The 17552-nt window shown below is 36.2% G+C and overlaps 1 protein-coding gene across 6 annotated transcripts in view; it reads right to left on the bottom strand.

Moving 5' to 3' along the window:
• The window catches only part of ripk1l (receptor (TNFRSF)-interacting serine-threonine kinase 1, like), a 109460-nt gene that overhangs the window by 36384 nt on the left and 55524 nt on the right, over positions 1-17552 (bottom strand). For all 6 annotated transcript variants that reach the window (XM_063070004.1, XM_063070008.1, XM_063070006.1 and 3 more), the window contains one exon: positions 8351-8488. In XM_063070004.1, coding sequence (XP_062926074.1) covers positions 8351-8488 — 138 coding nt within the window. The remainder of the gene's footprint in view (positions 1-8350; positions 8489-17552) is intronic.

Raw genomic sequence — 17552 nt, 5'->3', positions numbered from 1 at the left:
AAGGCGTAAAGTTAAAGATGACACATTTCTTTAATATTTTAAGAAAACTTTTATTTCCATCTTTTACAGTTTCAAAATAACAAAAAAGGAAACAGGCCCAAAGCAAAAGTTTAGGTACCCTGCATGGTCAGTACTTAGTAACATCCCCTTTGGCAAGTATCACAGCTTGTAAATGCTTTTTGTAGCCAGCTAAGAGTCTTTCAATTCTTGAGGACCACCCCTGTCTGCAAATGGAGTAGAAGTAATTTTGTGCTGCTCTTAGTTTTCTTTCTCTCCCCCTAGATTAAACTTTGAATTTAAAATTTTTATTTGATGATTCTTGAGGGGGAACAATATGTCTATGTCTATGAGAAGTGGGAAGAATTTACCTGAACCTAGTGATAAAGGTAATGGGAAAGGTGCAAAAGGAAAGATCTGATGAAATGCCATCGTGGGCTGAAGATATCGTTCGGACACTGAATTCAATTAAGGATCAGAATGGATCAATTAAAGACCAACTGGAAAAGAATAGTAATGAAATGAAGTCATTGCTAGGAAAACCTAAAGATCTGGAAACTCAAGTTATTACACATGAAGAGGAATTGAAGATAACTAAGCAAAAGTTGTCTGAAGCTACAACTCATTTGGAAAGATATCAAAATAAGATTATAGACCTGGAAACTAGGTCTCGCCGAAAGAATATATGAATTGTTGGGCTGCAAGGAGGAGCTGAAGATGGAGATTTAACTGCTTACTTTGGTAAGCTTTTCCACACTTTATTTCCTACCATTTTATTAAAGCCGCCTGCTATAGAAAGGGCACACAGGGCGTTTATCTCGAAATTGAAGGATTCTAGTAAACCAAGATCTGTTCTGGTTTGCTTTCATCACTTTAAAATTAAAGATCAAATAATGCAACAGGCAAGAAAACAGAGAGTTTTTAGATTTATGGAATCTGAGCTCCGCTTTTACGAAGATTATCCGAGGGAGATAATAGAACAAAGATCAAAATTTGCCCTGGTAATGAAACAAGCATATGATAAAAAAACTATTTCCCTCTCTGAGGTATCCAACAAGAATTAAAGTTTTTCCTGCTAATTCTCCTGCTCGTACTTTTTTTTGATCCAAAAGCTGCACTGGACTTTGTTCAGGCTATACCCGCCGCTGTTACTGACGCCGCCGCTGAATGATCCATCTGAAAGGCTGTTTGGCTATCTGTATATTATTCACATTTTGGAAAGAAGATTTATGAAGGTCATTTGTATATTTCATTGAGAGACTAATTAAAGAAGACAAGGAGAGTTGTTCATTATTGCATATTGTTGGTTTTCCTTTGGAAAGAAGATTTATGGCTCAAGTATGACTGTCTAAATGATCATCTGAACATTCGACTGAGGATGATAAGGGGATTTGTTCCTTTAATTTAATACATGGTTTGTTTCTTTTTTTTTAAATCAGCTAATTGGTAGTTTTTTCCTACTAATAGGGCTTTTAATATATATATTTGGGAGGGTTTAATTACTTATGATATTATTAATCAATCCTTTTGAAAATTCAGCTGGGTCAAATATACTATTAATTTTTTTTCATTTTATTATAACATCTTATAATTGAATTTAAAGCTTTTTTAGGGAATTAATATTAAACTTAAAGATGGCGCTGGTTTTTCTCTCTAAGAGATAATGTTATTTTGGTTCTTTCTTGTTTATTAGTTCATGGAATGTAAATACCTTTTTTTGCTGAGACTTTATTTTTTTTTACAAGGTCACTCTACTTTTTTTTACTAACTCGGGGGAGGGAAAGAAAACACAGAGCGGTCAGTAGCTTTGAACTCTATCGTAGATCGCTTGCCTTTTTCAGGCTTCCGGGTGTGGGTGGGTGGATTTAGAGTTAGGAGTTTTTTCCCATTGGGTGGTTCCGGAGCATGCGTGTTTTTTATGTGGTTGTATTCTTCATCACCGCCATTTTTGATCATCTCGTATTGGTATGTGCTCTGCACATGTATAAAGTAGAATAAAATTACAGTACAGTATTTAAACGGATTAATATAATAAGTTGGAATGTACATGGTTGGAATCATCCTATTAAATGAAAAAAGACTTTTAAAATTATTAACCGATTCCAACCTGATAAAATTTTTGCTCAAGAGACACATATCAGGGCAGTTCAAAACAGATTTTTTGGATGGTGGAATGGTTTGCAATTCCACTCTACTTCTCAGAGTAAAAGAAAAGGCATGTCTATTTTTATTAAACCTAATATATTTATTCAAGAGGATACTGAATCAGATTCTAATGGTAGATTTTTAATTGTTAAAGGAACGCTCTGTAACAGAAAAGTTGTTTTGGTCCTAACTTAGATAATCCTTTTTTTAAAAAAGTATTTGCTTTACTGCCTGATTTAAATGAATATATGCTGATAATGGGCGGGGATTTTAACTGCTGCTTAAATCCTATGATTGATAAGAGCTCAACCAACCAGCGACTTCCAAATCAATCCGCGTCATTTATTAATTCCTTTTTGATTGATTTTGGGTTGATTGATTTGTGGAGGTATCTCCATCCCAATAATAGAGAATGTTCTTTCTTCTCACATGTTTATAAAAAATATTTGAGGCAATCGATCCCCGCTTCTTGCCTAGTGTTAAAACTTGCGAATATGACACTATTGCTACATCTGATCATGTGCCTCTGAGTTTGCCTTTTGAATTTGATGATGTCATTCTTGTCCACCCACCTTGGCGCATGTCTCAGCCATTATTGCAAAACTCTGACTTCGTCAGTTTCATTGAAACCCAGATAAAAGAATTTTTTCTTTTTAATGATATAGGGGGTATGTCTAAATTAATTCTATGGGATACATTTAAAGCATTTTTACGTGGTCAGATTATTTCTTATTCAGCTAAACTTAAAAAACAGACTAAAGCAGAATTAGATAGAATTTCAAAACAAATTAAAGATTTAGATAATATCTATGCAATTTCCCCCAATACTGGTTTATTTAAACTAAGGGCGGAACTTCAATCACAATCACCTGTTATTAACTCATCCCCTCGAAGGATATTTGCTTAAGCTAAAGAGCCAATTTTATATGTTTGGAGATAAAAACAATAAACTGCTTGCATCTCAATTAAAAATGGCTGCAGCCAAAAGGCAAATCATGAAAATTCGTAAGAAAGACGGTACCTTGGCTCAGGAATATGAAGAAATTAATAAGATTTTTCAAGATTTTTATGCTGAACTTTATAAATCTCAATGTCCATTAGATTCCTCTGAAATGAATGCTTTTTTTTTACGAACAATTGTTTTTCCTAAAATCTCGGCTGAGGATCAAAAAACTCTTGATGCTCAAATCACTGAAGCCGAAATTCATAAAGCTATTTTTTCAATGCAATCTGGTAAATCCCCGAGACTTGATGGCTATCTTGTAGAATTTTATTAAAAAATTTGGAAAGTTGCTTTCTCCGTATATGTTGGAAATGCTTAAGGATTCTTTTGTGAAAGATGACTTAACCTCTACTTTTTATAAGGCTTCTATTTCTTTAATTCTTAAAATAAGATAAAGATCCCACTGACTGTGCTTCATATAGACCTATTTCATTACTGAATGTCGATGCTAAGATTCTGTCAAAGATAATGGCCAATCAGTTGGAGAATATTTTTTGTAAAATTATTTTTAAAGATCAAACAGGCTTTATAAAGGGTCGCTATTCTTTTTCAAATGTTCGGAGACTATTTAACATTATATACTCATCTTGTTTTAAAACTCCACAATATGTTGTATCTTTGGATGCTGACAAAGCGTTCCATCAAGTCAAATGGAAATATTTATTCAATGTTTTAGTGAAATTTGGCTTTGGTGCTAATTTTAATAATTGGATTAAAATGATAGATAAAGCCCCTGTTGCTACTGTTGTCACTGACAATTGTAGGTCTCTTTTTTTTTCAGCTTTCACGGGGAACAAGGCAAGGCTGTCCATTGTCCTTTGTTGTTTAACTTAATATTAGAACCCCTTGCGATTGTTCTTCGTGAAGCTAAAAATATCCATGGGATTTTTGTGAATGAGACCATGCATAAGATCTCTCTTTACACTGATGATTTATTGGTTTATATATCTAACCCTGACGAATCCATTCCTGCCTTGCTAAAATTATTTAATGAATTTGGAGGTTTTTCAGGATATAAAATAAATTTTAGTAAAAGTGAATTGTTTCCTTTAAATGATTCTGTCTCTATATATGATAATACTCTTTTTAAAGTCACAGATTCTTTTAGATATTTAGGTATTATAATTACTAAAAAATATAAGGATCTTTATAAAGCCAATTTTGTTCCTTTAGTAGACTCTATGAAGTATTTATTTAGTAGATGCAGTCCACTTACATTTTCACTTGTTGGTCGTATTCATATAGTTAAAATGATGATTTTACCAAAATTTTTATATTTATTTCAGAACATCCCTGTTTTTTTTGACTAGGAAGTTTTTTGATCAGATTGATTCTATTATTTTATCTTTTATTTGGAATAATAAAAGACCAAGAATTAGTAAATATCACTTTCAAAAATTGATAAAGGATGGAGGCCTTGCTTTGCCTAATCTAAGAATGTATTATTGGGCTGTTAATGTGCGATACATGTCTTTTTGGTTATACTGGGTTGATAAGAGTGATCGGCCAGTTTGGGTAGACCTGGAACTGAAAGTTGTAAAACAGTTTTATTTAACCTCGTTATTGGGAACCGGTTTACCTATGCAATTAGCTAAAGTTGTTAATTTAAACCTATACCCTGTGATTAAGTATTCTTTACAAATTTGGCTCCGGTTCCTCAATTTTTTTTAATCTTAAAAAATTTAAACTTCGTAGTTTAATTTATCAAAATTACTTTTTTAAGCCTTCTTTGAGTGATCCAATTTTCTTACTTTGGAAAAATAAAGGTATTAATTCTTTTTTGGACTTATTTAAAGAAGATAGATTGATGTCTTTTGAACAATTAATTGATAAATATTCTCTTTCATACTCACACTTTCTGCAATACCTTCAAGTTAGACATTTTTTACAAAACTATTTAAGTAATTTTCCTTACATATTGGAGGCTGACCTGTTAGATACTATTATGAGTATGAATCCTTCGATCAAGGGTTCTATTGGAAGCATTTATAATTTATTATTACAATGGGATAAGCATCCTTTATCTAAGATTAAACAGGATTGGGAAAAGGAACATAATTTGACTTTTATGACGGAGGATTGGATGCCGATTTTGAAGTTGGATAACTCTTCTTCAATTTGTGCTAGCCATTCATTGATTCAATTTAAAATTGTACATCATTATCATTTGACCAAGGAGAGACTTTCTAAAATCGTTTCTAGTTGATAATCATTGTGATAGATGTAAAACTGAGATACCTACACTGACACATATGTTTTGGTCTTGTTCTATATTGGAACAGTTCTGGAAGTCGGTTTTTTCAACAATTTCTAAAGCACTTAAAATTAGTCTACAACCTAATAAATTAACTGTGCTTTTTGGAATAATTCCTCAAAATATTCATGGTATTTCTGTGTCTACCAACATGTTATTGTATTTGTTACATTGATAGCTAGGAGGGCCATTTTGTTGAAGTGGAAGGATACATCAGCTCCCACTTTGTCACAATGGTTTTCTCTCAAGTGATGCTATGTCCTAGTTTGGAGAAAATTAGAAGTCGAACCTTTGAACCTTTATTTGATTTTGAGAAAAGATGGGGCTCATTTGCTCGTTATTATCATTTGAGCTAATTGATAGAATTTTTCCATGATCTAATTGTAAGTTTATTTAGTATATTTTCTTCTCTTGCTGGCAATTTGATATTTATTTTTAGAAGCTTTTTGTATGACGCATGGCTCCAGGGTTGTACACCTAATGGGTTCTTTTTTTTTTCTCACTTTTCTGCTTAGTATGTTTTTTTCTGTTATCACAAAAATTTTTTTCAATCTTTAAGATAATGTCTCTTGAGACATTGTAACTGTTGTTACTTCAATGTACTCATGATATTTTTTTTATATAATATAATAATAAAAAGATTTGAAAAGAAAGAAGAGTCCTTCAATTCTTGTTTGGGCGATTTTCACCCATTCTTCCTTGCAAAAGGCTTCCTTCTAGTTCTGTGAGATTCTTGGGCCGTCTTGCATACACTGCTCTTTTGAGGTCTATCCACAGATTCTTGATGATGTTTAGGTCAGGGGACTGTGAGGACCATGGCAAAACCTTCAGCTTACGCCTCTTGAGGTAGTCCATTGTGGAATTTGAGGTATGTTTAGGGTCATTATCTTCTTGTAGAAGCCAACCTCTTTGGATCTTCGGCTTGTTTTTTTTACAGACGGTGTGATGTTTGCTTCCAGAATTTGCTGGTATTTAATTGAATTCATTCTTCCCTCTACCAGTGAAATGTTCCCCGTGCCACTGGCTGCAACACAAGCCCAAAAAGCATGATCGATCCACCCCCATGCTTAACAGTTAGAGGGGGTTCTTTTCATGAAATTCTGTACCCTTTTATTCTATTCAAGAGGTTCAAAGGAACGTCTAAACAAGCCTGATGCATTTTGGAAACAAGTCCTGTGGACTGATGAAGTTAACATAGAACTTTTTGGCTGCAATGAGCAAAGATAGACCTCAAAAGAGCAGTGCATGCAAGATGGCCCAAGAATCTCACCGAACTAGAAGCCTTTTGCAAGGAAGAATGGGTGAAAATCACCCAAACAGGAATTGAAAGACTCTTAGCTGGCTACAAAAAGCGTTTACAAGCTGTGATACTTGCCAAAGGGGGTGTTACTAAGTACTGACCATGCAGGGTGCCCAAACTTTTGCTTCGGGCCCTTTTCCTTTTTTATTTTGAAACTGTAAAAGATGGAAATAAAAGTTTTCTTGCTTAAAATATTAAAGAAATGCGTCATCCCTAACGTTATGCCTTTTGGAAATCAGTTCCTCTTTTACTTGCTTAGCTGTTCACAGTAACAGAAATTTTGACCAGGGGTGCCCGAACCTTTGCATGCCACTGTATCTAAATGCCTCATGATTTTATACACCTTTATAAGGTCACTATCAAATCTCCTACCTTCAAAGGAATAAAGGCTTAGACTAACCGATCTCTCTCTGTAACTTAGGCTTTCGAGTCCTGGTAGCATTCTTATAAATCTTCTCTGCACAATTTCCAACTTAATGACGTCTTTCCTAAAACAGGGCAACAAAACTGTACACAATTACCAATGTGCTGTCAGGCTGCAATAAGGTTCAGTTCCTATACTCAGTTCTCTGACTGATGAAGGCAAGTGTGCCAAATGCCTTCTTTACCATCCTGTCTACCCGTGACACTACTTCAGTGAACTACATACCTGTACTTGTAGGTCCTTCCATTCACAACAGTCCCGAAGGCCCAAACATTCACTGTACAAGTCCTACCCTAATTTGACGCCCTAAAAGTAACATTTCACACTTATCAGAACTGAAAGCCATTTACCAATATTTGGCCCACTTATCTAGCTAAACAAGATAGAAATGGGAAGAGCAATCAAAGCAAATTCCAAAGTTCTTCCAATATTTTTTCTCAATCACTTTCGCTGAGTCAGGAGGTTGTGAGTTTAGGTTTCATTCCGAAGTTCAGACAATCTTCAAGGTACATACATTATCAAAGTATGGATTCACTATACAACTTTCCCACAGACAGACATGAAACAAAGAAACTCCAAAAGAACCCATTAAAAAAAAGATCAACCACTCAACGTGCAGAGTGAGCATAAAACCTACATTTTTAACCCTAGATTATGTGCAATATTAGCATATAACCTCGGCTTGAGGGCTTGCTGCACTATCACAAAATTCAATTGTAAAGTCAAACTGAGACAGCAGCTGCCTCTCAGAATAATATATAAAAATTCCTGTTACCCAACTTCAAAACAAAGCTTGAGTTCAAGTAAATATTAGAAGCAATTAACATCATTAAAATAAATTATTTCATGGCTACTTTTTGCTTGATTTGTAATAAAAACGGAAAATGCTGGGAAATCACAAACACGAGAAGATCTGCAGATGCTGGAAATTCAAGCAACACATACAAAATACTGGAGGAACTCAGCAGGTCAGGTAACATCTGTGGAAAAGAGTAAACAGTCGACGTTTCGAGCCGAGACTTGGTGAAGGGTCTCAGCACGAAACATCTACTGTTCACTCATTTCCATAGATGCTGCCTGGCCAGCTCAGTTCCTCCAGCATTTGTGTGTGTTGCTTCAGAAAACGCAGGGAGCATTCAGCAGATCAGGCAGTGTCAGTGAGAGAGATATAGTTAATGTTTCAGGTCATACATTAGAACATCAGAACATGCTAAATTAGCTTTTTACCTTTATATGATAATCTGCATCAACCAAGATATTTTCTGGCTTGAGGTCTTTGTGCACAATATTCATGTCATGTAAATAAGCCATCCCTTCTATGATTTCAAGGATTATTCTTCCTTTTACAGACAATGGAATAGCAACCTAGAAAATAATAAGCAAATGGTTCAGCATGCTGCAAAATATTAATCTGTAATTGGATCTGAGACATATCCTCAAACTTTGCATTTTTCTAAATGCTACTAAGTTGCTGCCTTGGTGAATCGTGGGTGCTTTTGCAATTTTATTCCATTTTAATTATATATATTTTAAGCCCTAAGAATGGACTGAAAAAAGTCAAGAATATAATTTGATAAAAATCCAAGTGTTGGTGTATAATCAATCTATAGATTCCAATAAAGCTGGTGTTCAGGAGAAAATATTACTCAGACGTGCAGTTTATTTCAAAGGTTCATTTTAATAACAGAAAATGTATACAGTATACAACCTGAAGTTCTTACTCTTCACAGACATCCGCAAAACAGGAAACCCTAAAGAATGCACCAGAAGCACTGACCCTTCCCACTCAACTCGCACCAGTAGAAGCACCGATCCTCCCAGAAGTGCAGCAAACTAGATGACATTCAACCCATTTTCCCACTTTCCACTTAAATGCCTAGGCAGATTCCCTCCAAAAGCTCTGACTACCTCCATTTTCACCATCTTTCCAGGCCATTCTCTGTATGAAACTTTTTCTTCTTTTAAATCATGTCATTTTCTTCCATTCCCTCTAGTCCTGTTTGTTTTATGGGAAGAATGTAATAGAGAAATGGAGGTCATTTAAAGATGAAATTTTGAGAGTACAGAATCTTTATGTTCCTGTTAGGTTGAAAGGAAAGGTTAAAAGTTTGAGAGAGCCATGGTTTTCAAGGGATATTGGAAACTTGGATCAGAAAAAGAGAGATATCTACAATAAATATAGGCAGCATGGAGTAAATGAGGTGCTCGAGGAATATAAAGAGTGTAAAAAGAATCTTAAGAAAGAAATTAGAAAAGCTAAAAGAAGATATGAGGCTGCTTTGGCAAGTAAGATGAAAATAAATCCCAAGGGTTTCTACCGTTATATTAATAGCAAAAGGATAGTGAGGGATAAAATTGGTCCCTTAGAGAATCAGAGTGGACAGCTATGTGTGGAGCCAAAAGAGATGGGGGAGATTCTGAACAACTTCTTTTCTTTGGTATTCACTAAGGAGAAGGATATTGAAAAGTGTAAGATAAGGGAAACAGGTAGGGAAGTTATGGAAACTATGATGATTAAAGAGGAGAAAGCACTGGACTTTTAAGGAATATAAAGGTGGATAAGTCTCTGGGTCCTGACAGGATATTCCCTAGGACCTTGAGGGAAGTCAGTGTGGAAATAGCAGGGGCTCTGACAGAAATATTTCAAATGTCATTAGAAACGGGGATGGTGCCCGAAGGATTGGCATATTGCTCATGTGGTTCCATTGTTTAAAAAGGATTCTAAGACTAAACCTAGCAATTATCGGCCTGTGAGTTTGATATCAGTGGTGGGTAAATTGATGGAAAGTATTCTTAGAGATGGTATATATAATTATCTGGATAGACAGGGTCTGATTAGGAACAGTCAACATAGATTTGTACATGGAAGGTCATGTTTGACAAATCTTTCTTTTTAAATCTTTTTATTATTTTCCAAAATTATAAACAGAATAACAATGTTGATACAGAGAGATTGGAATAATCCTATTGTTGATAAAAAAATTTTTTTAAAAATAAATCATGTCCGTGGTCCCACGTTCAGCACGGAAGTCGCACTGGCTTTCTGGGAGCAGACCTTGCTCAAGATGTTGGAGAAGGCGGTTGAGCAGGAGACGGGCCAGAATCTTCCCTGCAATGGACAAGAGGGAGATGCCTTGGTGGTTGTCGCAAGACTGGCAGTTGCCTTTCCTCTTGTAGATGTGGACTATGCCGGCATCTTTCAGCTGTTGCGGGACCTGTCCCTTTTTCCACATGGACTGGAAGAGTTTAGTCAGCTTTTGCATCATGACAGGGCCTCCTGCATTGTATACCTCAGCAGGGATTGCATCGGGTCCTGGCGCTTTGCCACAGGAGGGTTGCTTCACTGCCTTCCTGACTTCATCTACTGTGGGGAGGGTGTCGAGGTTCTTGTTGATCTCTACCTATGCCAGGAGCAACACAGCGACCTCTTCGTGACCTTTGTCGATCTAACCAAGGCTTTCGATACGGTCAGCAGAGAAGGCTTGTGGAAGATCATGGAGAAGTTTGGCTGCCCCAGCAAGTTCATCACAATCGTCCGGCAGTTCCACGACAGTATGATGGTGAAAGTTCTGGATGACGGCGACAAGTCGGAGGCCTTCCCAGTGACAAATGGCATCAAACAAGGCTGCGTTCTCGCCCCGACTCTGTTCAGTATGGTATTCTCTGCCATGCTGACAGATGCCTTCCGTAACTACGAAGAAGGAATCCACATCAGATACAGGACTGACGGCAGGTTGTTCAACCTTAGGCGCCTGCAGGCAGTTACAAAGGTGCGAGAGACTGTCATCAGAGACTTCTTGTTTGCTGATGACTGCGCACTCAACTCCAGCACAGAGCAGGAGATGCAGCGTGAAATGGACTGCTTCTCACAAGCCTGCGACAACTTCAGTCTCACTATCAGCACCAAAAAGACTGAAGTTATGTACCAGCCTGCCCCAGGAAAGCCATACCAGGAGCCGTGCAACACGGTGAAGGGCCAGAACCTCCAGGCAGTCGACAACTTCACCTACCTGGGCAGCATACTCTCTCGCACAGTGAACATAGACGCTGAGGTCAACAACAGGATTGCCAAAGCCAGCGCCGCCTTTGGGAGACTCCGTGAGAACGTCTGGGAGCGGAGAGGACTCAGCCTTACCACCAAGCTGAAGGTCTACTGTGCAGTGGTCCTTACCACCCTCCTTTATGCCAGCGAGACCAGGACTGCCTACAGCAGACACGCCAAACAGCTCAACCACTTTCACATGAGCTGTCTCCGCAGACTCCTCCACATCAGGGGGCAGGACAAGTCCCCGACACGGAAATCCTGGAACGAGCTGGGCTCTGCAGCATCTACACCCTCCTGCTGAAAGCCCAAGCCAGGTGGGCTGGACATGTGGTCAGAATGCCAGACAGCTGATTGCCTAAGCAGCTGCTGTATGGAGAACTGTGTCAGGGCAAGCGCTCAGTCGGGGGGCAGAAGAAACGTTACAAAGACTGCCTGAAAGCGTCCCTCAAAGGCCTGGGTGTCGACATCAACATGTGGGAGACTCTTGCCCTTGATCGTCCAGCTTGGCGCAGCAAGATCACCACAGGAGCCCGTGCAGCTGAAGTCAGGCGCATCATCGAGGCGCAACGAAAGCGTGCTGTGCGCAAGGCCCGAGCAGCATCCACTGCCACGTCAGCACCCACCCACTTGTGTCCCATATGTGGGCGAGCCTTCAGGGCCTGGATTGGCCTCATCAGTCACCTCTGGACCCACAGCCACCAATCTCCCATTTGATTTTGAAGCCATGGTCATCTTCGACTACGAAGGACGAACAACAACATTGTTGCTAAGCATACACAAAAAAGGTTTCAAATAATACAAGTATAATAGACTTCCAAACTCTTGATATAATTATACAGAAAAAAGAAAAAAGAAAAACCCTGAAAAGAAACAAAAAACTAAATACTAAACCCAAAAAAAAAGCAAACGGAACAGAACAAGGTTAGACCGTCATCTTGAATCGAACACGTTCAATAATGTCATCAACTCCGCTCCTCTATTCATATATTTTAAGTTAACAAGAAGCATTTGGAAAAGTCAAATTACATCATATGAAAATGTTGAATAAATGGTTTCCAAGTCTCTTCAAATTTAACTGAAGGATCAAAAATGTCACTTCTGAATTTTTCTAAATTTAAACATATTATATAGTTTCAGAAAACCATTGAAATGTAGTAAGAGGATTGGTCTCCTTCCAGTTCAATAAAATGGATCTTCTGGCCATTAAAGTAACAAATGCAATCATCCGACAGGCTGAAGAGGATAAAAATCTATGTTCTACCATTGGCAATCCAAAAATTGCCATAATAGGATGGGGTTGTAAATCAAAACGCAAAACCGTTGAGATAATATCAAAAATATCTTTCCAAAATGTTTCCAAAAGAGGACAGGACCAAAACACATGAGTTAAAGAAGCCACCTCAGAGTGACATCTGTCACAAATAGGGTTTATATGGGAATTAAAACGGGCTAATTTATCTTTAGACATATGGGCTCTGTGCACTACTTTAAATTGTATTAATGTATGTTTAGCATATATAGAGGAAGTACTGACTAATTGAAAAATTTTAACCCATTTCTCTATAGGAAGGCAAAGTTGAAGTTCCCTTTCCCATTCATTTTTGATTTTCTCAGATATACCTGGCTTTAATTTCATAATTATATCATAAATAGATGCTATTAATCCCTTCTGAAAGGGACTTAAACCTAAAATTTAATCGATGATGTCAGTAGAGTATGAGGTCAGGAAGGTAGGCAGCATGGTATTAACAAAGTCCCTTGTTTGTAAATATCTGAAAAAATAGGATCTGGGCAAATCAAATTTATTAGATAACTGTTCAAAAGACATGAAACAGTTATCCAGAAATAAGTCACGAACACATGTTTTACCTTTCGTTTTCCATATCAAAAAGGCTTGGTCCATAATCGAGGGTTGAAAAAAAATTAGATACAATAGGGCTTGATAATAAAATTTGTTCAAACCAAAAAAATTTACGAAATTGAAACCATATTCGTAATGTATGCTTAATTATTGGATTAAACATTTGTTTAATCAATTTAGATAATACAAAAGGAAGTGAAGTTCCTAAAATGGAAGCCAGAGAAAACCCTTGTACAGAGTAGCCTTCAAGGTTTACCCAATGTGGACTTGGAATTATATTCCAATCTTGTGTCCAAAATATTAAATATCGAATATTAATTGCCCAATAATAGAATCTTAGATTAGGCAGTGCTAAACCACCATCTTTCTTGAACTTCTGTAAATATTTTTTACTTAATCTGGGATTTTTGTTCTGTCATATACAGGAGGAAATTTTAGAATCAGTAGTATCAAAAAAGGATTTAGGAATAAAAGTTGGTATCGCTTGAAATAGATAGAAAAACTTAGGTAAAATAATCATTTTAATAGCATTAATTCGGCCAATCAGTGATAGAGACAATGGGGACCACTTAGTAATCAGTTGTTTAACCTGACTAATTAACGGTAAAAGGTTGAACTTGAATAAATCCTTATGTCTCTTAGTAATTTTAACTCCCAAATAAGTAAAATAGTCAGTAATCACTCTAAATGGAGAATATCTATAAATGGGAACCTGCATATTTAATGGAAAAAGTTCACTCTTACCCAGATCCAATTTATAACCAGAAAAACTACTAACCTGAGCAAGCAAAGTTAATACTGCTGGAATAGATTTTCCTGGGGTAGAAATATATAATAGTAAATCATCTGCATATCGTGATAATTTATGTGTCTCATTTCCATGGGTGATGCCAAATATATTAGGGGAGTCACGAATAGCAATAGTTAGCAGTTCCAAGACAATGTCGAATAGTTGTGGACTAAGAGGGCTATCCTGCCTAGTACCACGGAATAAATGAAAGAAGGGAGATCTTTCATTATTAGTAAATACTGATGTCAAAGGAGTAAGATATATCAATTTAATCCAAGCTGTAAATATCGGACTAAAATTAAATTTCTCAAGGGTATTAAACAAATATGTCCATTCAACTCTGTCAAAGGCTTTCTCAGCAACCAATGAAATGACACATTCTGGAGTTCTGGGTGAAGGAGTATAAACAATATTCATTAAACCCCAAATATTAAAAAAAGTAATGATTTTCAATAAATCCAGTCTGATCAGCAGAAATAATTTGAGGCAAAACATTCTCTAATCTCATCGCCAATATTTTAGAAAAAATCTTAGAATCCACATTCAAAAAAGATATAGGCCTATAAGATGCACATTCAGTAGGATCCTTATCTTTTTTAAGAATTAGGGAAATATAAGCTAAATAAAAAGATGGTGGTAATTTACCTATAGATACTGCATCCCTAAAAATTCTACATAACCAAGGAGTCAATACAGTAGAGAAAAAATTTTTAAAAATCTACTGTATATCCATATGGGCCAGGTGCTTTACCCGAGTTCATCGAAAGAATAGCATTTTTTATTTCTTCTACCGTAATAGGTACATCTAGTTTTAAATGTTCATTGGATGATAATTTTGGAATATTCAATTTCTTTAAAAATTAATGCATTATAGTGGAGTCATCAGGTGATTCTGATTGATATAGGGAGGTATAAAATTGTTGAAAAGATTTATTTATCTCGTCATGGTCAACCGTCAAAGTACCATCTTGCTTACGAATCTTAACAATTTGTCGCTTAACCGAAGCCGATTTCAATTGATTAGCCAATAGTTTCCCAGTTTTATCACCATGTATATAGAATTGACTCTTAGTTTTGGTTAATTGACTTCGAATCGAAGATGATAGTAATAGATTATGTTCCATTTGAAGTTCAACTCTCTCTTTGTAAAGCTCCTGATTAGGGGCTATAGAATATTTCTTGTCAATTTCTTTGATCTTGTCAACCAGTTTAAGTATTTCATTATTAGTTCGCTTTTTTAATCCAGCAGTATATGAAATAATTTGTCCACAAATATATGCTTTAAGAGTATCCCATAATGTCCCACTGGAGATATCCTCTGTAGAATTCGTTGTGAAGAAAAAATTAATCTGTTCCTCAATAAACCTGACAAAATCCGAGTCTTGAAGCAAAGTGGTATTAAATCACCATTGTCTAGAACTAGAAGATGTATCCCTTGACTTAATAGATAATTTCAACGGCACATGATCAGAAACAGCAATGGAATCATATTTGCAACCAATAACAAGTGGAATTAATCGAGAATCAATAAGAAAACAATCGATTCTTGAATAGTGATGATATATATACACTTGTGGAAAAAAAAAATGAGAACTCTTTCTCATTTGGATGCAAGAATCTCCAAATTTCTGAGATTCCAGAGCCAGTCATAAAAGAGTTAATAAGAGTAGCTGATTTATTCAGAAGTACTTGATTGGACATGGATCTATCCATCAAAGGATTTAAACTACAGTTAAAATCTCCACCCATAATCAACATATAATCATTTAAATTAGGAAGAGATGTAAAGAGATGCTTAAAAAATCGGGACAGTCAACATTTGGGGCATAAACATTAAGCATAACAACTTTTTTGTTAAATAACAGACCAGTAATGAATAAAAATCTACCATTCGGGTCTGAATCCAGCTCATGGTACAAAAATGAAATTGACGGATCTATAAAAATAGAAACGCCTTTTACTTTGGCCTGTGAATTTGAGTGATACTGTTCACCTTTCCGGAACCTAAAAAAACACTGATTACCCTCTTTCCAGACATGAGTTTCTTGTACAAAGATAATGTGAGCATTCATCCTATGGAATACTTTAAAAATTTTCTTCCATTTGATCGGGTGGTTTAAACCATTTGTATTCCAAGAAACCAAATTAATAATCTTATCCATAGTATTGAACTCGAGCATAGGGTATGTAAAGGGTTAACCAGAGTACAAACTCATGACCCCAGAAGAGGGGAAAAGGTCCAAAGAGGAACCGGAAGTCACGACATTTCGGACATTTTGGTAGTTTCAGGTCAGCCCCTTTAAAAAGAAAAACTAGATTGAAAATAAAAACAAAAATGCCACCCCCACCACAAAAACCTGGAAAAAAGCCAGAAAGTCGCCAATGTTAAATCTACAGCTAACTCTTACCCCATCTTTCCAGAAGGCAACCCAAAGGAAATATGTTTATAATAAGAAATACCACGCATAGTCAAAAAAGTGAAAAAAAAGTTACTATGAATGTAAGGAAAAGATGACAATTACAAAAATAAGTTATTTCTTACACATATCTCAAAAAAAAGATCAAGCGCTAGTTCATATTATTAGTTTTTTGCATATAAACGATCGGAAGTGACGCAAGAAAAAGAGAGAATTCTAGGAAGAAGAAAAAAGCAATCCACCATCTTAAAATAATACTTCTCCAGTAACGTTTTAAAAATAAAAGGAAAACATTAAAACTGTAACTAAATTGCTCTCAAAAGGAAAAAATATTAAAAGTGAGATATACAAAATCACTAACAAAAAAGTGTACTATCATTTAAGAATGTAAAAATACGAGATCACGGCAAAAACCCTCAGAATATAAAATTCTAATTCTATAAACTGAATACCAACCCTTTTCAAAAAAAAAGGAAACAAAAACAGATCGAAGAGAAGAAAAAAAAAGTGCATTAATTAGACCTCAGCAGAGGAAGACAAATTGTCGAGAAAACTTTTGAGCTTCGGTCGAAGTTTTAAACAAACGACGAGAGTTGTCCCGCATAACAACTCTCAAACAGGCTGGTAACAGCAATGCTATTTGATAGCCCCGACGATAAAATTCTGACAAATTCTGCGGTTTAAAGCCATCTGTTCTTTCAATACTTCTTGGCTGAAATCCTCAACAATTCGAAATTTAAAACTTTGAAACTCAATCATGCCTTTCTGCCGAGCAGCTTTAATCACTTGTTCCTTAACATGAACATAGTGAAACCGAATGATGAATGGCCTCGGTTTGGCTAGCTTCGCCGGTTTAAAACGTAAAGAACTGTGTGCACGGTCTAACAGTGGGGGTTCCTCCAATATATCTGAACCAAACACATCTGCTAACAATTTAGAGAAGTATTTAGTAGGATCTCCCATCTCAACGTCTTCAGGAAAACCGATTATTCGCAGATTCTGTCGTCGAGAGCCATTTTCAAGATCAATAATCTTGGCTTTATAACGCTCCAACTGCTGAGTTACCGAAGTTAAATTTTTTTCAAGAGCTTCAATTTTTTGATCCCTTTTGTGGCCATCTTTGTCTAGTTCCGAGATTCTAGCTTGTTGTTGATCGATTTCACGTCTGAATAATTTAGAATCATTTAGAATCATCTTGAATCATCTTCAACACTCCTTCAATTGCGGCGAGTCTTTGATTAATTGTATCCTCTAGAAGTTTCTTCATTGCTTCAACAGTTAGTGGAGCCTCCTTCAATGCTTCAGGATCACCATCT

This window comes from Mobula hypostoma, chromosome 17, assembly GCF_963921235.1.
Source record: "Mobula hypostoma chromosome 17, sMobHyp1.1, whole genome shotgun sequence".
In the NCBI taxonomy this organism is placed as follows: Eukaryota; Metazoa; Chordata; class Chondrichthyes; order Myliobatiformes; family Myliobatidae; genus Mobula; species Mobula hypostoma.
This window is presented reverse-complemented; position numbering and strand designations above follow the sequence as displayed.